A 23127-nucleotide genomic window follows, 5' to 3' on the forward strand; every position below is an offset into this window, starting at 1 on the left:
ACCCAGGTATAAGTGGAGTTTTATAGTTCCAGGTACCTTAAATTGTGCTACTTACGTTACTATATGTATCACGCAGACTAAACTGGAAAAACTGAAAGATGTAACCGTTAGCCGTACACATTCAACTCTATCCATTCAAAAGCTTCATCTAACCCAGTGCTCACCAGCCCTGATCCTGGAAATCTACCACCCTGCCGAGTTTAGGTGCAGCCCTAATTTAACACACCTGACAGAGATAACCAGGTCCGTCAGTAACATCTCAGTATGAGTCGGCCATGTTGAAGCTAAGCTGCTTTTACTGAAAGGCCTGATTGAAGGACACATGCAGATGCTTTGTTTTTCCAGACAGCAACACTGAAAAATTCCCTCAACCTCAACCTGGCAGGACATCATTAATTTAGAGATAAACAAAGACCTCCTCCTTAATTAGTAGCACTTTCTAATGTGTTAAAGCAGCACAGGAGTGCAACATAGTATTCTTCTGAAATTCAAGGCTAACTGAAAGTATAACCCTTTGTAGATTGGCTTTTACCAGGAAAACCTTTTTAAGATGAATGGTGAGATGATCATTGTAGTAGATGTTATGGAATTATCCGTAACTGCTTATTCTGGTCAGCACTGCAAGGAGGGCCTGAAACCTATCCTAGGCAGCACAGGGCCGGGGTACACCCTGGACGGGATGCCGGTCCGTCACAGGGCACGGGGCTGGGGTACACCCTGGACGGGATGCCAGTCCGTCACAGGGCACGGGGCTGGGGTACACCCTGGACGGGATGCCGGTCCGTCACAGGGCACGGGGCTGGGGTACACCCTGGACGGGATGCCGGTCCGTCACAGGGCACGGGGCTGGGGTACACCCTGGACGGGATGCCGGTCCGTCACAGGGCACGGGGCTGGGGTACACCCTGGACGGGATGCCGGTCCGTCACAGGGCACGGGGCTGGGGTACACCCTGGACGGGATGCCGGTCCGTCACAGGGCACGGGGCTGGGGTACACCCTGGACGGGATGCCGGTCCGTCACAGGGCACGGGGCTGGGGTACACCCTGGACGGGATGCCGGTCCGTCACAGGGCACGGGGCTGGGGTACACCCTGGACGGGATGCCGGTCCGTCACAGGGCACGGGGCTGGGGTACACCCTGGACGGGATGCCGGTCCGTCACAGGGCACGGGGCTGGGGTACACCCTGGACGGGATGCCGGTCCGTCACAGGGCACGGGGCTGGGGTACACCCTGGACGGGATGCCGGTCCGTCACAGGGCACGGGGCTGGGGTACACCCTGGATGGGATGCCAGTCCATCACAGGGCACGGGGCTGGGGTACACCCTGGATGGGATGCTGTTCCATTGCAGAGCATATCCAGTCCAGCAGAGGTAGACCCCACAGGTGAAAGGCAGTAGTGCTCCCCACCCACCCAGTCATCATACAGGCAACGTTTTAGCTACTATGTGAGCGAGACGTTAGATGTGAAGACGGCTCACCTGCAGGTAGAGGTACTCAAAGGCCACGGGATCTTCCTGCAGCAGTTCTAGGGGATCTCTGGGCACGAAGCAGACGCGGAACAAACACCTGTAGTCATGGACCTCTTTCTTGTGCACCACCTAGATTAACACCATCACACGATCAGCGAATCCACCTGCAGTCATATCAGGTTTCAATTAAGAGGGTCAGGGCCAGAGGTGGGTAGTTCAGGTCCAAGATTTTATTTCAACCAACCAGTTGAGTATAAAGAGTTACAGTCACAGAGGACTCAACTGGTTGGTTGAAACAAAATCTTGGACCTTAACTATCCACCTCTTGTCATGGTTGGTGTGGTGTGGAGAGGATCTACCAGGCAGTTGGTTCTGATTGGTGGATGAATCTGCCCTGACTGCATCGCCTACAGCTGCTATGGACACGTGATCATGCATGCGTCTGTCAGTCACACTCACCTGCTGGATGTACTCCTCTTGGTGTAACAGCAGCTGCTTGTTGACGCTGTACTGTTCCTCCAGCACCAGCCCAAAGTACTCAATCGATCGTATGGACAGCTTCTCCTTCAGAGTCAGCACAATTTCCTGCAGCCGTGGGGAGAGAGCAACAGATGTCAGGCCGAGTCCACACCGGCGCGAGGAAACTTAACAACCGACGCTGCACATTTCCAAGCGCGCCGCTGAAATCGCGCCTAATAATGCTGAGGCTGCAGGCAACCTTGTATCTTCTGGATGTTTCCATCGAGCTCCTGACCACCTGCTCGATACCTTTATTGGATTCCGGCCCCACGGCGTGACACGTGTTCGATATCGGAACGCGTTGCGGAGGGGAGCGAAAGGTAAACACCTTCACTGTGGTTTTGGCTTCGAACTTGAAGGCCTTTGTCTGGCCGTTCTCCAGGTAGACCTTCAGGACGTTGGGAAGGAACAGCAACGAGTTTCCCTGGGGAGGACAGCAGGTGTTACAGATGTGGGGGAAAAAAGCACCTCTGCAGATCCTGATGTGTTCACCATGCAGATTGTTTCTTGACGCAGAAGCATCCTAAGCCCACCGTGCACCTGCAGACAGGGCTGACTTCCTTGTTTCTGAGGCCTTTTACTCCAAAAGTCACTTTGCGGCCCCCTGCCCTCCTCAAACTAAATAAACAGCCAGCAATTAGGGTCAGAAGACCATGGCTAGTTGGACATTTAGCAGAACAGATTGCTTCATCTCCTAAATAAGGAAAGCGTTTATTTATTTTTAGTGTAGTGACTGTTTGTGGCTAACAGGGGGCACCACACAAGTGCATAGTTTGCTTCCTGCACAACTGAACACAAAGAGCATGTTTGTTTTAACCTGAGTGTGCCCGTTGACCACCACCTCCTCTGCAAAGTGAACCTTCACAGGGTTGCTTCTCAAGCGTGCTCTCTTCTCCGCTGTCATGAAGGAGGACTTGGGCCCCTGTGGGAAAGACACCCTATCCTCAACATACAAACACAAATATTTTTAACATTTTCTCTTCCTAGAGAACAGCCTAATATTGGATGAGTGTAAACACATTTTTATTTATTGATATGTGAAAATAGTAATGCAAGCAGCCTTTGGAGATGAACACAAACTTGCAGTGGACAAACAGCTGCAATTAAATAACCCCTGCAAAGCACTGACGATCAAGGAGAACATTCCAGACAAACAAGACCTTTGAAAGAGAGAAAATCTAGTAAACAATGAAACTGGGCATCTAAGTGGTATCAACTCCAGCGAGACCTAGCAGAGGGAGATACTCACAGCCGTGTGCCGAAGGACCATCAGCGTCACACAATCCCATGATTCCCTGAGGAGAGACACAGAGGCAAGAGATGTGGTAGAGGGTCCTCTCATTCTGCAGCAGCTGACATCATGAATCCCTTTCAACTACACACATGGAATTTCCATGATTCTAGGTGCTTTGTGCTGCCTGACAAACACGGACGTGCCAGTGCAATAGGTGCGGTTCTGTCGAATCAAATCACACATCACCAAGGGTGCGTTTGTTAATTCTGGGGCCCCAATTAAAAAGTTAATTTGGGCCCCTTCAGATGTTTCAAAAACTAAATGAATATAAAATGAAAAGAGTCAGAAGATTATAGCTAGCTCATGGGAATTTTACTTACACAAATACGTTCTGAGGGAGGACTGAAAAATTATTGGTTATCTCTCTGAACCAATCAGACTGTAGGGGAGGTGAGTCCAAGCAACTATTGGAGGCAGGACTAAGATCTGATTGGTTGGTCCTACCTCCTCCAGTTGCTTGGACCTACCTCCTCTTATTTCTCTGAACCAATCATTTTTTGTTCTGCCCTCAAAACTTTTTTGTTTAGGTAAAACTCCTATGTCTCATGGCTGACTAGCTGTTTCCCGAAACGCAAATAAAAAAGTAAATATATAGTGTAGTGACTGTTTGTGTGCAACAGGGGGGCCTGAATGGTTTGAATGGTGGTAAACACGGTCGCTGAGTGTCACTGGGATCTTAAAATCACTGCAGGATCCTTCGGACGTGTCATGTATTAGGGTGTGATAGCGTGGTGCAGAGAGGTAGAGGAAAAAAAACAAGGGAATGAATAAGAAGAAGGAGAAGAAGGGAGGTCTAGTCAGGGATGCAGGAGAAAAAATGAGATGGAGTGAGAGAAGGAAAGCAGGAATAGGCGCCAAGCAGTGGCAGCAGAAGTAAACACAATTAGCATCGCAGAGATGATGACAGTAAAAATGGCTGCCGGTTTAATTACGTTCCCTTCACTGTAAATGAGGGGTGACAGCGTGACCTCTGAGGAAGTTCCTCAAGAGAAAAAAAAAAGAAATATCATGTTATTGTGACCCACGCCTCTCTAAATGTTATGAATTTTCCTTCCTTAATCAAGCAGAACGCTCCACGCTGCTGGTCTGCATGGCCTCATGCACCTGCTCCATTCAGATGTTCTTCAAAGCTCTGAATGATGCATGGGGAAAGTCAAGGAGAGCTCAGGGTGGGACGACTATAAGGAGTATAAGACATGGGCTGGGAGCCGGGGCGGCATTCTGGGATTTTTTTCCAGCTCACGTCTGCTTTCATTGTCACTAAAAAGCGCACAGAATTTGAAATATAACAAATAAAAGTGTTCTCAATCCTGAATATCATGTATAAAAAGTTTTTCAGGCCCAAATTGGACTAATTATTTTCTCCTTCCGGTGAATGGGCGGGGGGGGGGGGGGGGTCAGTGGAATGTTCTGGAGTGTTCTGCAATGCAGAGGCAGACAGATGACGAAGAACGCACAGAACACCGGGAGGAGCTTACCTGATGATTTCAGCAGCCTGCTCGGCGGACAGGTCGTCCGTCACGATGTTGTTAATCGTTAGCACCTGGTCTCCTTGGACGAGCCTGCCATCCGCCGGGCCGCCTGTGTCACACACACACACACACACGCACACACACACACACACACACACACACACACGCGCGCGCATGTGATTCAGTGTCTGCACATCGCGCACATCCACAAAGTGAGTCACTCTCACAGTCCCCGTTCTGCGTTTCCTTGAGGGACCAGGCCTATTTATAACCCCCCCCCGGTCTAAAGGCTGAGTCGCCGACGCAGCCGGGGACAGGTAAGCCAGGACCTCATCAGGAAGGGGGGCTTAATTACCAGGCAGCTGCAGAGCCGGAGGAACCCGCTGCGAGACTGAGAATTGCTTCCGAGAACAGAGCGACGCGACTCCGGGAGAGCTAGCACAAAACGGACGAGTGGGAACTTCTGCCTTTTTCTCCTGGAGCTCAAGAGCAGGTTGGGGCCGGTTGGGGATTAAAATCACAGCCGGTGTTGGGATGCAATCGGGGGGGGGGGGGGGGGGGCGACACCGGTCTCCAAACGAAAGAGCAAACGGGTCAGAAGCAGCGGCCAATACGCTGCACCCTCGAACATTACTGAAAAGGCTCTTCCTCATGACTGGCAGTGACGTCACTGTCTCAGAAGGTGGCGCCAGGGAGCGAGCATCCGTTCCCATTTACGTGCATTCGGGCATTTAGCCTTTTATTGCTTCCGGTGATTGCTCACCCGTGTAATCATTTTCAACCACTCCAGGTAAACAAACCCGCCCAAACACCAGCGCTGGCCAAAACTGGCAGCAGTGGGCTACTTAAGAGTCTAATTAGTAGGTCTTTTCTCCTGAAGCATCTCTTACTAAGAAACCTCTTTGAAATCCCTCGGGTGTAAGAATAGGTTATTAAACATGACATCAATATACTTTTTATGTGGCCTTGAACATTGATGAATGTGTTGATGGAATATTGCTGTCGCGAATGTACCAGCACAGAAAGCATAGGTCTGAATCACAGGATCCGGGTGTGAGCTTCCAAAATACTATTTAGGCCGATAAGGTGAAGTAATGAATGCAACAGTGGGTGAAAAGAAATTGTGATGTACCTGCAGTAACCTCTGTGACCAGCAGGGGGCACTGATCTGAGATCTCGAATCCATGGGAGTCCAAGCGTGGGTCCCTTGCAAGCTTCACGGTCAGTTTGATGGGGGCGGCCACAGCACCAACTGGAGTCCCAAACTTGCCCTCCCCAGCTGCCCTCTCTCTGTGGACGGCATCAGAGGAATGCAAGACATGGAAGATTGATTCCCGGCTGCCTTTGAGATATATATATATACACAAACTCTGCCGCTAAAATCACTTAGCAATATATTTAAAGTGCTTGTGAAATAGAACCTTACTCAGTAAATACTGTTAATTAATCAAAAGAGCAGAAAGAATTGAAGCGGCTTTAATTGCATCTGCTTCATCGGACCTTTTTCTGGCAACGTCATTTGGAGACTAATCCCATCAGGGAGACCTTCGATTTACTGCCGCAGCCCGCATCCTACCAGCTGCCCGTCTTTTACTAAGGACTTTTACTGCGATTCGTCTGCAGGCGTCTTAGCATATTAGTGAAATAAGTGATATGAGTAAGTACAGGGTGCCGTTGCATTTCATGCGATTTCAGTCGCCGCAATAAAGAGCGATCATTGAATCAGAGGGTGGGGGGACAATCTGGGACTGTTTACGCATACAGTGCCAGTGGCAGTTTCTGCTAAGAGATCTCGCAGGGGCAGTGCGGAGTGGCCATGATGCATTGCGCTGTCAGAGACCAGAGTCGCCTGGCGGGGGCTGACTCCCTCCGCAATGCAGCGTGGGTGGGGCCAGGCTGGCGGTGGCAGCTCACCTGCTGTTGGAGTCGCGGGAACGTCGCAGCCAGCGGCCGACCACCTGCTCCACGCGGCTGGCCCGCCGCGAGGGCGAGAGGCTCCTCTCCTTCTCCTCCATTCAGCTGCCGGGGGGGAGGGGGTTATGGTGAAAGGTCAGGACATTCAGAGCAAGAATCATGGTGACACAGCCCCCAGGACGGAAACTAGGAGGGTTGATCAATTCGGATGTGCGAAAAGAAGGTACGAAGGTTGTTAAGACTTAATTGAATCGCAGAGGTTGCGTGGGCAGGGGGGGGTCATTCAGCACTCACTCCTTGATCTCAGACCCTGTGTCTATTCCCAAGCCAGTATCGTGTGTCCCAGTGATCGATGTGGCAGGCCTGCATTTCATTTATTCCTTTTCACCGACCCCCGAGAGTCCAGATCTGGCGCCTTCCGGAAGGCAGACGCTGGTGCCGTCTCCATAGCAACCACGTCAAACGCAGGCAACAGCCATGCCCCCAGCGCAATGGCCGCCTGGAATATTCACGGCACATTTCCGAATCTTTGAGTCCCAGCGGAGTGAGTTAGCTAACCAGCAGGGGGCGCTGTGTGGCTCTGTGGGTTGTGCCTGTGATTGGAAGGTCGACGGTTCAAATCTCTCCAATTGCTCCAGGGACTGTCTGACACTGCTCTCTCAATCGTAAGTCACTTTCTATAGAAGCGTCCGCTAAATATATTAAATATCATATGAAGAGAGTGCACAGACCAGGAAGGAACAAAAAGATTAAAGAAGAAGGGAGTAAAGAAGAAACAAATAATTTTTAAAAAATCACAGAGTTGGGATGTATAAATGAACACCTCACACCGTATAACCTACTTCCAGATTTTAAGTCTCGCTGCTCACTGGGAGGCCGAATACCACAGTGAATGGGAGGGACAGCCTACATGGCTCACATTGAAGGAGCAGGCTGGACTCGGGGACGAGAGGGAGCCAGGGAAACAGGACAAAATCCCCGGCCACAGACGAGTGCGAGCTGCTCTACTCTATCCCATAAAAATGGCAACGCTGCGCTGCGTCACAAGGAACGTCACGGGAAGGTTTAGGTTTAGGGTTAGGTTTAGGGTTAGGTTTATGGAGTCCTCACATACTCTGCGGTCAACAAACAGCAGCGAGGGGTCGTGGGTCCCAGCACAAGAGTCACGGTGCATTAAAATATTAAAGAAAGCATGTCTGTTACAGAGACAGGGCCTGATTGGTTACATTAGATTAACCAGTAAAATCAATTAAGAGATGAAGAATCACCCCAGACCTGCAAATCGGTAAATCAGGAACGCTTGGGCGTCATGTAGTCAATTTTCCAGTAATTTAATTTATTGTGAACTGGAAAAGACAGCATGGCAGCAGACAGCTTTGTTTTTCTTCCTCTGGTAATAAGATATATATAAAAAAACACATACAAACATTCATGTGCTAAATCACCCCATGGCGGTCTGAGTACGATCGCAAAGGGGATGGTTGTATGTTTAGAATTCCTCCTGCCCCTTTAGTAGGGTCATTATGGGTGTCCTAGACTTGACTGGATTAGCGGGAATCGCTGGGTGGATACAGTCTCCTAACCCATCCATTGTTCCTCTTGCGAGCTCATCGCCGCTGTAGGGAACTTGTCTGCTGCTAGTGGAACAGAACAGACTTGAAGCCGAATCAATTTTAGGGAGATGTACTTCCGACTGAGGGCTTCTCAGCACAAATCCCAGGAAGTGAAATGCTGTTGTTGTACAATGCAATAGTCTGGAACAGCCCCAGTTTAATAAAATATAGTGATTCAACAAAACGTCCGGCTTGTACAAAGAGAACTTATAAGAAGACCTCAAGGTGAGCATATTTTCTAAGAGTACAGCGTGAAAGCATGCGGTGCTGTCTGCAGAGAGTAACCTCGTCCGTGACAGGCTGCTTTTTAAGGTGAAGATGTCACCTTGGCCCGGTCTCCACCCCGCCTTCCGGAAACGTTCCGCGTTGGCGGCCATCAGTTTCATTTAAAAACCCTCCTGTAAATATCCGTCATCATTCTAGCACTGCTTTTCAGCTCTGTTCAGCGAGATGCTGCCCCTGAGGAACAAGCCCTGTCATTCTGGGGTGGAGACCCTGTGGATGCAGAGGGATTCCCTGATGAGGTCATGCCACCTGCTCAATGGGCATTAATGCCCGTAAGTGGAGACGCCTGCCTGCCTGCCCACAGCTGCGTCCGGCGATCCTGTACGCCACTTGCAGTTGTTATACTTATACATTTTATTTATTTAACCGATGCTTTTTATCCAAACAGACAAACATTCTTCTTGAGAAAGCAGCGTCAGACAGGCCCTGGGGCAATCGGGGGTTAAGGGCCTCGCTCAGGGGCCCAGTGATGACATCACACTGCTGACCCTAGGATTTGAAGCGGCGACCTTTTGATCACAGGGACACATGGCCTCCATAAATGGCCACCTAGATGGGTTACTGAGTTACACAAACACTCCCACAGACATCCCAGGACGAATGGGAATTGCCTTCTCCCTCCAACCGTCAGGGATGGGAAGGTCCTGGGGTACGGCGAGCGCGACCCCCCTTGTCCACGCATCGAATTGAGGGGGGGGGGGGTCTCTCAGTGATCAGTACCGTATGAATACATTTACAATAAATTATTATCATATGACCAACTCAAATATATGTTTCCAATACAACCTCATTTTTTTTAACTTCATATATTAAAATTGCATTTTCATGTGATGAGTAAGGGGGTGCAGTCGCAATTGTTGATTGTTACAGCTTTTTCAAACACTTAAAGGTGAATAGTGACACAAAAGACGGTATTTTATATCCGTATCTATGTACAGTATGGAGGGATTCGCAGCTCTGGGGTGCTGGGAAATGCTGAAATGATTCCAGGTTTAGATGACAATCAGATCGTAATTATAACTCAAAATCAATTTAAATCACTTTTTTGTCCCATCACTGGAATGACTGAACTAGTGAGTGAGAGTCTTAGGTCATGAGTTTCCTACCAGCAGTGCAGTACACTAAATAAATGCAAACTACTTATTCAAGCAGCACTTCATCTCATCCGATTATTTCTATTAAGGTCTAATGAGTGACGTTTTCAGAACGGACCCCCGCCTCCGGGGCGTGGGGGGAAAGCGCCACGTGGAAGCCAGCCCGGCCGTTTCCATAGTTACAGGCTGCCCCCCCCCCCACCCCCACAGGGGGCAGTGAGCCCCTGCAGCCTGGACAGCTGCCACACTCTCAGAGCTGTGTAACCACTCCCACCCCCATGGAGGTAAACTTGTTACCTTCATGCAGGGGGGTTGTAGGGGGGGGGGGGGCAGCAGAAAAGGCAGCTTGCTGGAAGGTGGAGATTTTTTTTCAGATTTCAGCAGATTTTCAGGACATTTATTCCGTGTAGTGCTGCACATTCATGTCTCTAATTACACCCCCCTCCACCCCGCCAGTGACACACCATTATAAGGAAATAAATACGTACAGATGGACGTACAGTATGTTTAAGGGTGGTGATCTTTACAGTGCTGTTTAGTTCCCTGCAGTGAACGAACGGCCCGGTTCTGATGGCAGCCTCTCACCTCGGTGTGACCTGTGGCCTCCGGAATCGCCCTCTGGGAACGCTGACTGTGATGCCGCGCATGGGCTCCGCCCACCTCTGCGGATTGGCTGAGGAGGGCTGGAGGGCGGTCCTTGTGCTCATGGGGGCCGGCTGGCGTTGCTCCCTGTGGAGGCAAGACGGATTAGTCGCTGCAGCTGCCGCGCTTTACAGCGCTCGTGGCTGCGCTGCTGCTGCTCCGCTGACCTCGACGCGCATTTCCTGCGCCCTCAGAGATGCGGGGGGGGGGGGGGGATCTGACGCCATTCAGAATGTTTTAAACAGCAAAGCATCTGCGGCACCATGGAAGCACTCAGACCCTCTGTCATGTGGCGTCCTAAAATACACGTGTCAAATAAATAAAAGAGAAACACCCGAAACAACCGAACTTGCTGTCTCCACTAAAACCTCCAGGCTATAAAAAAGCTGTTCAGCACCAGCTCTTTCAATGGGGGCTTTTTTCACCCCCAAGCATGATGAATATTTAATACCATCAATATTTAATATCCCCAGCACATTAAAAGCAATTTGATTTTCTTTCACATCTTTCCATAAACATAAACTTTCAAGCTGAGGCACAATATGATAAAGGCCCATGAATCTGGGTAAACCAGTAACTAAACACCATAACTTAACTGTTATCTAAGGAGCAGCTTATAAACTTCAGCAGGTACTAAACAGCATTAGGTTAAGCAGCATCCAAAGGTCATACATTAACCAGAATCTAAAAACCATAACATAACCAACATCTAAATACCATGTGTCACCCAGAACCTAAGAAGCATAGCTTCAGCAGGTTCTGAAGACCACAGGTTACTCAGAACCTAAGGAGCATAGCTTCAGCAGGTTCTGAAGACCACAGGTTACCTAGTACCTAAGGACCATAGCTTCAGCAGGTTCTGAAGACCACAGGTTACCCAGAACCTAAGGAGCATAGCTTTAGCAGGTTCTGAAGACCACAGGTTACCCAGAACCTAAGGGGCATAGCTTCAGCAGTTTCTGAAGACCACAGGTTGCCCAGTACCTAAGGAGCATAGCATCACTGGGTTCCACAGAGCACAGATTACGCAGTACCTAAGGAGCATAGCATCACTGGGTTCCACAGAGCACAGATTACGCAGTACCTAAGGAGCATAGCATCACTGGGTTCCACAGAGCACAGATTACGCAGTACCTAAGGAGCATAGCATCACTGGGTTCCACAGAGCACAGGTTACGCAGTAGGCAGTTGGCTGTTCTTGCTCTTTCACCAGCTTTGCCTTCTGCCCTGACTAATTACAGGCTGCCTTGTTGCATCCCTCCGGTGTGACACACACTGCGTGAACTTCTGCTAGTCGTGCATCCAAGCAAGAAAAAAGAACTGGGTCATTTCTCAGCCCAATATTCAAAGGTACAAGAACAGTGGCCAGGAGCCTAACTCCTCTGCACATGTGCGGTCAAGGCTCCGATCTCCACGGTGTCACCGGAGAGTGATGCCCCAGGCAAGGGACCCTGGAGGGAGGGGTTAGTGTGTAGAATCGGCAGATTCCCCATAATGATGTCATGAGACGTTCGCTGGGAGATGCTGCATATTCCCCTAGCAAGTTCCCCACCAGGTCTCCACCCAAAACTACACAATAGGGAGTCACAGTCATTCATATTGCTGGCAATAATGCACAAGTGAGGTAACTGGGCTTGTCACATGACCTTCCCCCTGCCCCACTTTATGCTTCTCTGCATTTAAGCCACAGGATCACCGCATATGCCAAATAAAGATACCAGAACAATGATATAAATATTAGCAATGAAAGTAGATGGGCAAAAATGTAATTCCAGGGCAAAATGTAGTGCATCTTACCAGCACAGATTTATGGGTAATGTAGGAATACGAGGCGCCAGTCGCGACAGCGATGGTCGTTCATCAGGCCCAGCCCCCCCTTTCCCCTCACGACTGGACAGGCACCGCTGACCAGGTCTCTGCTGGCCCACGAATAATACAGCTGCCACAAGCAGCTTCTCACATTTCCTGCCAACATGACCCAGGGTGCATGCTGGGAAAAGGGGCGGAGCCAATGGAGGCACTCAACCGTCACCGAGTGAAAGATTAGGGTGAACAGATTAAACTAAAGGGAATTCAGAGAGACAGAGAGCAGGTTGGAGCATCCAGCCATCTTTCAGAAAAAGGTCCTAATCCATTATTTTCTTTTTTCTCTGACACCGGATTTGATAAAGGGCTCAAAAGTTATTACATGTAATGTTTAATTTTACTCTTAAAATCATTAGAGATGATACAGGCATCCACAGATCTGACAACAGTCAGTTAAGCGGCAGGCAAAATCTGTGACAAAACAGGAACGTTTGTTTATAACTCGAGGGAGTTTGAAGTAGCATGATCAGTCAAACACAAGGTCATCACAAAGACTCAGGAGAAGCACCATCTTTTGCAATAAGCTAGACACTATCGGGGCACAGCTATCGATCAGAGTGCTGGATGTCCACAGCCTTGTCGGAGGATTCCCGATTACCTCCATCAAAAGTTTGTCTTGCTACCTCTGTGTCTTGCTAACCGACTACATCCTGTTTTCTTGCAAATGTAAGATTGCCTTAATTGCCAGCATTTCGATCCCTGTGAAGCGTCCCTTTATTGCTATGAAAATAAGCACCCCTTTGAGAGTCTAATCTCCAAAATCCATTTGTGCATGGACACGGGGAAGGGGGGGGGGGGTGTCACTGTAGAGGAACAACATGCAGCTGGAATTTGGGGTACCGCAAGGTTCAGTGTTCGGGCCGTTACCTTGTTTAAAGTTTAAGAAAACAGGTAAGTAAAATCAAAATAAGACAAAAAGCTACTTTCTTAAAACAATTCACTTCTAATACTAACATTCAAGCAGAATACAGTGGTTATTACGGTAAAAAAAATCTGACTACAAAATAAAACTACTATTGTTTTAAACGTAATGTTAAAATAGCACCACAACCATGCACTGTATACTCAGCTATTGAAGCTGGACTGAGCGGAATCTGCAGCCATATAGAGAAGTTAATAATAAAATCGATCTTTAGATCTTCTGTGAAGTCACTCTGTATAAATCAACAGCCAATAAGGTCAGTGACTGAACAGCTCTGAGTAACAAGGAGCCCATGTGAGACATTTGGGATGGAGCTGCAGGCGGCCCCCCACCATGCGACTGTCATGCAGCTGACCCCCCCCCCCCCCCCGGGACACACTGGGGTGTAGCCAGATATTTATATAATTATATAAAATATATAATTATACGCGCTGAAGGGCCCCTATAGTACTGGGTCCTCAGGATCTGCCAAGATGCCTCTCTGACCCAGGAATGAGACTGAGAATTACAGGAGATGAAAGACGTGCTCACTCATTAACCTGGATATTCACTCTACTGTTAATAAATATGAGCCCTCGTTTAAGTTTCAGGATTTTTTCCCACCACTTTTCATGTAGAAAAGTTTTTGAGTTGGAGTCTGAAAAAGAGAGACTCACTCTGCCTTTAGGGTCAGCTCTGTCCGATATACATCTGAGTCATCTTGACCATTTGTAAAGGGCTGAAACTTTTCACCACATATCAACATAATCAGAATAAACGCTAGAATATCTCTATAAAAATGTTGCTGATGCCTTTTCAGTCTAGAAAGGGCTACAAGTCACCGGAACAGCTATGGAGTCCCGGTGAAACGCGCTACGAGACATATGGTTGAAATGGAGAAAATCTGAGTCAGTAGAATATCATCTAGGAATGGCCAGCAGACAATCTCTGAGAGAGCAACATGTAAAATGGCTGGAGCGGCTCATCAGAATAACATTAAGGATTCAACAGACTCTTTCATCCTGGTTGACATGGATGTTCATGACGCTACAATCAGAGCACCTGGCCAGGAAGTGGAAGGCATGCAAAAGATGGAGGGGAGATCCCACTGCCAAGGGACGAACAAATGTTCACGCCAAGGCTGCCAAAATCCATCTGTATGTTCTTCAAGTTCTAGAACAAAGGTCTGTGGAGGACAGCGTTAAAAGCGAAACATCTTCACTAGTACCGTCCTCGCCGTGCCTGACAAACACCAAACACTGCATCCAACAGCATAAATGTTCTAGTAACGGACAACGGATGAGCCCAGACTTTTGCCGCAGGTGAGATGTTGAGGCCATAATTAGGACGCAGTTCACGGCTGAAACCTAACTGACGTCCTGTGTGGATGATCCGGCGGAATCGCCGCTGACAGACAGATCGATAATTACAGGAAGTGCTGGACTGCATTCACCGCTGCTAAAAGCTGCTGTCACCACTTATTGGGGAGGCTTGGGGGTAATTATTTTTCAATTGACAAACAAGTACATCCCAGAATAAATCAAACCTTTGTGTTCACTGTGCCTCAGGAGCGGAGGATCATTCAGGCTTATTTCAAGATTTGACAATATTGAGTTTCTTAAAAGAAGTCAATGCTAAAAACCAAACCGTTTCCCACAATGCAATGTGTTTGATTCTCCAGTTTTACTGGTAGAAAAGAACATCGTTAGGCTTCTGCGCTGGACCAATGACAAATCAAAGGCGTGTTCAATGACATAAAGACAAAGTTTTGTGTTATTTTCTCACAACTGTGCTTAGTTTATTGCAGGGCTATTCAACTCAGGCCCTCGATTCCAAATCCAGGTCTTGCTTTCAGTTCTCCCAGGTAGTTAGTTTAATAATTACTGATTCTGATTGGTCAGAGGCTTCACACCTGGCTCACAGGTGAAGGAAGGCTGGAAAATCAGCAGTGCTCGGACCTCGAGGACCGTGAGTTGAATAGCCCTGGTTTATTGTATCCTAGCCGCAAAGTGTCCCATCAACACTGCGGGATGCTTCGCTCTGAATGGAGTTTTTCAGCGTTTTTCACACTCGTTCTCCATCGCCAGTGGACTGAATGCGATCTGGCCACGTCTGCGGCAGCTGCTGCTCTCGCACTGAGGGGCACATGACAGGCCGAGATCCTCCAAACTCCACGTCGACCCGTAAAATCTGCCTGGCTGAATGACCTAAAAAAAAAACTGCGCCATAACAATTAAAATGATGCTGCCGTATTCCCCGGCGGACATCTGGTACACAATGCCGTCGTAAGCGCTTAGTCACGCCTGTGTCTGGGTTGGATTAAAAACCCCATGGAGGACAGTGAGGGAGAGATCATACAATGTACTGAATTAAAATTTCCATTCATCTGAACAAGGCGAGTGGGCGGTTATTAAATAATGAAGCTGTAAGCAAAGCCTAAATGATTGAGATAATTAATGGCAGGTGAAAGCACACCAGTTATTAACGTAAATATATCCGATACTTTCTCTGTTCAATTAATGGAACAGGAAAAAAAATAACATAATAATAATAATAATCTCATACATTTGATAGCCGCAGTCAAAACAAAGTACTTCTGTTTTTTTGGGCTCTGCACACGTTTATTTTTTGACAGGCTGTTAAAGGTGGATTGATTCACTGCAGCCGTGTCGAGTGCCACCATGTCAACTGGCCGTGTTCGATAAGGGGGGGGGGCTCACTTAACTGCAGGGGGTAATTTAACTGCAGGGCTACTCCGGGGTCAATAACCAATGTTAAACAGCGACGTATTTATGAACAGAATGTCCAATTACTTTCTGGCTAGGTGCTTAAAGTGTTTTTTTTTTATATTTTATATATATATATATATATTATCTGCATTACTTGCAGTATCTGGCCCTGACCTACCAGTGGAGAGTAAATGTATGCCTTCTTGAAGAGTATTTTGCTGCTGTCATCAATGGTGACCCCATTATCTTTGTGAGGAAAAACGCAGCCACGACGGCAGGAGCTCTGCCAGGGGCCTCGGACGACAAACGCCAGGCTGGCGCTCCTGCTAATCCTACACGACGATGACGGACAGGAATCTCTAAACATGAGATCCACGGCAGCCATCCTGCTGCTAGTGACAGAAGGGTCCCTAACGGGAACCCTGAAACCCCTCTGTTCTCACACAGGCGCAGATTAATGCCTAGGCTATCCTAGGGTATAGCCTAGGGCCCCCCTCAAGAAAAAAGGTCGGACGGTTAAATTATTAACTTGATCTGCGAGTAGTCACCCCCCCCCCCCGAACGGCACCCTGAGCGCTGATTAGCAGAATATTGATGCTACATTGTTTTTTATGTCTTTCTCTCGTTTTTTTCTCTTGCAGCTCATAAAATAGCTCCAGTAGGCGACTGGGAGCTTCCCAGCAAGGCCAGTGTCGCGCCTCCTGAGAAGGTAAATCCTCCGCTGTCCTCATAAACCAGACAGCGCCGATCAAATCCCACCCAAGCCTGGACTACACCACCGTCTTCGTCAGGAAGCTGCCGGAAAGCTCCGGAAATTCTACGGCACGGCTCCCCAAACATAATTAAAGCTCCCAGCCATCCAGACTTACAGCCCATTCTCTAAATGAGAGTGAGGACTGCACACTTTCATCTCAGCAAACAGCCATTAGGCTGTGGTTTCCCGCTGTGGCATTACATTTGGAGATTAAAAGCTGCCAGTTTGTCTCATATCTCGCCACTTTCACTAGGAACATCACTTGTGGTCTTTTGGCCGGAAGGATCCTCAATAAGTATGGCAGGCGGATCGACCAATTAGGGAAGAGACCAGGCAAAAGGGGCCACTGGCCATCCTGGATATCTCCGTCAACGCTACAGCATGACATGTGAGACACTCCTGGTTCCTCTAAAATAACAGCTTAAATTAATAATAGTGCAGGATCTGTGAACGGCCGGCTGCCCCTATCTGACCCGGTGCCACACGCACAGAGTAGCACCACGGAAATAAACACACCCTCCACTATGCAGGTCATCAGGAGATATGAGTCTCATTCTGAGGCTTTCTCAGCAACCTCACACACACACACACTGCACACTGAATATTACACACACACACACACACACACACTGCACACTGAATATTACACACACACACACACTGCACACTGAATATTACACACACACTGCACACTGAATATTACACACACACACTGCACACTGAATATTACACACACACTGCACACTGAATATTACACACACACACACTGCACACTGAATATTACACACACACACACACACACACTGCATACTGAATATTACACACACACACTGCACACTGAATATTACACACACACACACACACTGCACACTGAATATTACACACACACACACACACTGCACACTGAATATTACACACACACACTGCACACTGAATATCACACACACACACACACTGCACACTGAATATTACACACACACACACACACACTGCACACTGAATATTACACACACACACACACACACACATACAGTAGTGATTCTGTGTAAAACCAGCAGCAGTGAGTATTACCCCAGACAGTGCAGTATGAAGGTGGATATACAGTTCAGGGAATATTAAATTGCTTACGAAGTTCAGTTCCTGGTGTGGACGGGGGGGTCCGTGGGGGGGGGGGGGGGGTGGGCTGGCTGGCACAGACTCCAGTGTGTGGAAGTCCTGTGCAGCAGCCAGGACCACAGCCCATTAATAAACACGCAGCCATGTCTATGCGGTCGTCCCCTGCAGGGGGCGCCCCAAGCTTAGGCCCTATGCAGCCATATACTGTATACACACACACACACACACACACACACACACACACACACACACATGCATACACCCATCTAACTCAAACCTGGAGCTAGAAATCCCAGCGTGCACTGGCAGAACATCAGGTCCCGTAACAATTCACTTGGTGATATAATCACACGACAGACTCAGCTACCATGAGATGGGGGGGTTGGGCGCCATCAGGGGGACCGCGAACCCACACCCATCCTGCCGATACTGGGTAGCTTTCCTGTAGCTCCACTACTAGTGCTCTGTGTTAGCCGTGCAGCGCTCAGGAGTTCAAATCCCAGGAAGAACACAAAAATGACAGTGTGGACCTACGCCTTGGGGGGAGTGTGGCTCAGGGGGCTCAGTGCCTGTGATCAGAAGGTTGCCAGGTCAATCCCCAGCCTTGGCAGGACAGTCACATGTCTGTCTCTTCAGCTAGGCCCTTAACCTAGTGGGGGTGGGGGGACGACTACCCCTCACATGCACTCTCAGAAAAAAAGCGTACCAATTTGTACTTTTGTTTGTCACTGGGGCTGTACCCTCAAAGATCTGCCAATGAAGGGAATTATACCTTTTAAGATGGTACATTAATGCTGTTTGTCCTTAAAAGGTACAGAAATGTAAGGTACAGCTCAAGCGACAAGCAAAGGTACTTTTATTCTGAGAATGTAGTGGAGAGCACAATGGGCCACAGTGAATAAGAAAGTACAAAAAGTACAACCATTCTATTCTAACATTAGAAGCTGGCAGACACTGAATAAAGTAATGAGGATGTTGAAGTAACAAACCTTATCCGTATTCCATATATAAGAATAGCATAAAAGCTGGCTGCTATACACTCCAAACTACAGGTACAGCGGTGCGGAGCAACGCAAACGCGTCACCTGCCGTGCACGTAAGGAGTGGGATCGATGCGCCTTTAATTTTTTTAGAACAGCTGTAAATCCAAGCGGGACACCAAATCCGCCTCGCGCGCCTCTGCACCTCTTTTTGGACGCCGCAGAGGAGTATTTGGGTTAGATCAGCATCCCCCTTCCCGAAGAGCTCCTGCCGCCTGCTGAATTTTTCTGCTGACCCCTCAGCGCAAACACAGCCCCATATATCACTCATTAAACACCGTCCTGCAGCAGTGCCTTAAACTGCAAACCACTACGCAGCGGACGGGTGTTTTTTGCATATGTGTGTGTTGGCGGATTTCATCGCTGTGCGTGTGTGCGACAGAAACCTAAGTTGAATCCTCCGAGGGATGTGGTATATTTCCATCATTATGCGCAAACGGACCGTAGTAACATGTTCTTATTCATTGGTTATCGAACAGGTTCCAAAAATAGGTTTTGTTTGTTTTTGTGTGTGTGTGTGTGTGTGTGCGTGTGTGTGTGTGTGTGTGTACGCGCTCTGCAGAAGCAGTGTGACAAACACAGCCCAGCAAGTTAAGCCAAAGCGCATGATACCGTCGGCTGGCCTAGGACGGCTGTCACGTGGTTCGAGGGACACAACTTCCAATTCGATCGCATAAGAGGCATTGTCCTTTGTTGATTTCAGTTTTAGACGTATAATAATATCTCTACGGAATTAAGGCGCAGTGTCGAGCACTATATACATGGAGAATAATATATTCTTTTTCGCATGCTGTTTCAGATCATATAGCCTAGGTTTTAATATGCCAGACCGCATATTGTTCCCATTCCGAAAAGCGTTGGACGTAGCCTATATAAACTACATCGATTGTATTTCTATCGACTCACCTAATATTACATGTTAATTTGCAAATGTCCCTCGCGAACAATTACACTAATAATTTTTGCGCAATTAAATCGATATATACAAATGTTTTAATACATCTCTTATTATTTCTCGAGCTCATTCTAATTTCTGATGCACAATAGATAAGGGCAAGAAATCATTTTATGGGAAAATAACGTTATCATAAAATTAGGAAATACACAAAGACTCGAACCTGAAATAAGTTGATGTTTATATAAAAATCAAAATTTTCAAAATTGGATAATATTAATTTTGAATTCTGTAACATTATTTTCAGGACACAATTTAGGCTATCTGACGCTTTATTCGTTTATCGTAACAGCTACCGCACGCCCTGCACTTCACTGAAGATGCGCCGTCCTGTTATCATCCCATCTGTTGTGAACTTCGTTTAAGAAAAAAAAAATGCGTACAGAATGGACAGACCAACTCACCTCGCGCGTGGAAAGGAGCGGTGTTTTATATTAGAGCAGTCAGAAGCGTAGTGAGATGAAGATGGGCAAAGCAGACGGAAGAGTAGAGAGCACAGTCCGGGACCGAGGAGGTGCGCTGCACATGCGGATCGGCTAAGCGCTGATAGCAAAATACACCCCTCCTAGTGACCCTACTCTTTCTTGTGCTGAACAACAGTCGCGTCTCTCCCTCTCTCCCCCCTCACAGCACTCCTCATTGTTCAGTCCATCTCGACCCCGCCCCCAAGAACAATTAAAGACCTCTATATACATATAATAAAAAATGACTAGGTGTTTGGATATTATGATGCGACAAAAATATTTACATGTTATGTTCTATATTCTGACACAATATAACACATCAGTACGTTCTGGAAACTCGGATCTGTATGATAGTTTAAAAGCATGTGTCGCCATCTGCTGGAGAGTTTCCATAATTACCCTGAAGGGACCAAATGCATTTTAGTCACCACACTGATTTTTAAATGTTATTTCATTTTTTTGCGTTAATTTGTGTTATTTCGTCATAAAAGTAGTGGCTTCGGGTCACGAAATAATTGATATGAATCAATATGCTAAATGTGATTTTATGTTTTTCAACGTTTAGAGCAAACGACTGACCTTAATTCAAGTTGATTGGTCGGTATTTTACTTACTGGCTAGAATTCCTCTTGAGTAATATTGTACAGCGAGTCTTGGGAAATATTTCGCAATAACTGAATGCTGTGCTGCGGAACGGGCTACTGAAATGCGTGGCTCTTGCGTGTCCATCCGCACGCATTAATCGCGCAAAGCGTTTGCGGTCTCGTTGTACAGTTTGTGCCTCTGCGCGCCCCGTATCTGTCGGACGACTTCCGTGCGATACGAAGGTCGAACGCTGACAAGCACGGCGAAGTCCGCGCCGCCGGAGACCAAGACCCATACTGCCCGATTCTCAAGGGGAGCTTATTTCCAGTCGAACAATGTTCAAGATTGAAGGACTTGGGCCAAAAATGGACCCGGAGGAGATGAAGAAAAAGATGCGGCAAGATGTCATTTCGTCTCTGCGGAATTTCCTGGTTTATGTTGCTCTTCTCAGAATCAGTAAGTATCGTCGGAGGCTGCATGGTATATCACGTTTCACTAAATTTCTTTATTGCACCCAAGCAAATTTCTATAGCAGATTTCCGGTCAGCATCACACATTCAAGTGCATAACTGTTTATACGGAAATACGCAAAAGATTGCTGGTCATAAATGCAAAACCTTTCTTTCATTCATTCATTCATATTTCATTCATCCATCCATCCATCCATTAATTAATTACCTGTTTAGGGTCGCGGCCAATCTTATATGTATAGACAGTCAAAGTTCCCCACGCACCCTTTCCGCCAGGCTGTAAAATGAAGGTGCTTTTCCAGCGTTTATTTCTTTTTCATTTAAGTCCTTTGCCGCTGTATGTTTCTCTGCTGTCCAGGCCGCTAAGCAGTTTCACTGGTACGAATCTTTTGCACTGATACCACGGACGCCGAAATAGCATCCAATGTTTGCTGTGCTTATTGCGGTGTATCCGTTGCGCACCATGAAATAGATACTCCCCGGAAAACGACCCTGAAATGTACAGAATGATCTGGGCACGTCACTGCATTAGAAATGTAATAGGGAGAGGTCATGGTGATTAGCCTGGCGATATTATTCCTTCCGTCGGTGCTTTTACAGTCTATGCCTTGTATGAATAAAAAACCAGGCTATGAACCGGATTTAGGTGTGCTGATGTCATATGATTTTAGGGCTGTTGCGTATTTTGGGTTTAGTACATTAGCGGCGCAATCCCTGAACGCGTGAAAGGCTCTCAGAAAACGACGTAAGTAAACGTAAGGACTTACAGACATTCAACTTTTATGTTTTTCTAAAAATAAATGTGCAAGAAAATAACACATTTTCATAAATCACAATGGCGACTGTTTGGCCATTATCCATCCATCCATCCATCCATCCAGTGCAGTGTTGGTAGAGCGGCTGAATTTTAGGCAGAAGGAACAAAGTCGGTTAACACTGCAAAATGATGCCCGTGCCAACACTGGGCACAGAAGCATCCAACTGTGGGCAGTTTAGAGAAACCAGTTCGCCTGTCAGTTGGGTAATTCAGGCCCAGAGAGTAAAAGTCCATAAAGAACATAAAGAGTCACAATCACAGAGTACTCAACTTGGTTGGTTGAAACAAAATCCCGGTCTGGGCTTCTACTCTCTGGACCTGAATTACCCAACTCTGCTAACTGTATCTTTTGACTGTGAGAGAAAACCCCGGAATATATGGAAGTAATGAGGGCAGCAGTCCTGGTACTGTTCTGATCCCAAAAGTACAAAATGTTCCTCAGAGTCCATTTAAATTAGACTAAAAGGTACATTTACCTACAGCTACAGTATAACTGGCAGACCCTTGAGGGTACAGCCCCAGGGACAGGTAGTTGTACCCTCAAAGGTACAAATTAGTATTTTTTTCTGACAATGTGGGTAAGTGATTAAAAACTTAAGTATCTGGTGGTTTTTTTCAGCCCCATATGTTCTCAGGAAGTTGGACAGCATATGAGTCGTCTCCCCCCTCTGGACGTCCGGAGAAGCCCGCGAGAACAGGGCTGGCTCTGAAGTGCGAAATCCAGCAAAGTAACTAACTATTTCAACACTCTCATCTGGAGATGCTGTGGAGGAAGATGCTTCAATGCTTTTATGATAACGTGCAATGGAGCACCTGAGAAGGAGACCATATGTGCACCATTTTCATTACGTCATTGATGGTTTAAATTAAATCAAATCGTTTGGTGTGTCCTGCCTGACTTGGGACAGCTCTGATATGGAAATGATATTGTGTTTTCAATAAAATATTTGGAAATGTTGCCTGCGTCTGCAATAGTTCTTTTCAGGATTTTTGGGTGGTTGGTTTCTTCAGAAATATTCTCTTCTAGTGGTAGCCTGGTGGGTGGAGTAGGGGGTATGGGAATTAAAAAAAATATCTATTAAGTTGAATGCCTAAATGTCCCATTAATAACGCAACTTTAGCA

At 47.4% G+C, this 23127-nt stretch overlaps 2 protein-coding genes across 5 annotated transcripts in view; one reads left to right on the forward strand and one right to left on the reverse strand.

The window, feature by feature from the left end:
• The window catches only part of LOC111833449 (FERM and PDZ domain-containing protein 1-like), a 28832-nt gene extending 7079 nt beyond the window's left edge, over positions 1-21753 (reverse strand). Inside the window, exons 1-10 of one of the 4 annotated variants that reach the window (XM_023791738.2) lie at positions 21396-21753; positions 10251-10394; positions 6674-6778; positions 5892-6049; positions 4766-4868; positions 3243-3288; positions 2811-2915; positions 2322-2417; positions 1934-2059; positions 1484-1603 (exon numbers count right to left, since the gene is read on the reverse strand). In XM_023791738.2, the coding sequence (XP_023647506.2) occupies positions 1484-1603; positions 1934-2059; positions 2322-2417; positions 2811-2915; positions 3243-3288; positions 4766-4868; positions 5892-6049; positions 6674-6774 (855 nt within the window). In that variant the 5' untranslated portion in view covers positions 6775-6778; positions 10251-10394; positions 21396-21753. Of the gene's footprint in view, positions 1-1483; positions 1604-1933; positions 2060-2321; positions 2418-2810; positions 2916-3242; positions 3289-4765; positions 4869-5891; positions 6050-6673; positions 6779-10250; positions 10395-20072; positions 20365-20746; positions 20870-21395 lie in introns of those variants that run through there. The other 3 variants (XM_072697918.1, XM_023791744.2, XM_023791728.2) reach the window with 3 other exon arrangements.
• Positions 20918-22962, forward strand: tomm5 (translocase of outer mitochondrial membrane 5 homolog (yeast)). The gene is made up of 2 exons (XM_023791761.1): positions 20918-21173; positions 22624-22962. Exons 1-2 carry the CDS (start codon positions 21053-21055, stop codon positions 22656-22658), a joined length of 156 nt encoding a protein of 51 aa, XP_023647529.1. The 5' UTR covers positions 20918-21052; the 3' UTR covers positions 22659-22962.
• The last annotated feature ends 165 nt before the right edge of the window (positions 22963-23127 follow it).

This window comes from Paramormyrops kingsleyae, chromosome 12, assembly GCF_048594095.1.
Source record: "Paramormyrops kingsleyae isolate MSU_618 chromosome 12, PKINGS_0.4, whole genome shotgun sequence".
NCBI lineage: Eukaryota > Metazoa > Chordata > Actinopteri > Osteoglossiformes > Mormyridae > Paramormyrops > Paramormyrops kingsleyae.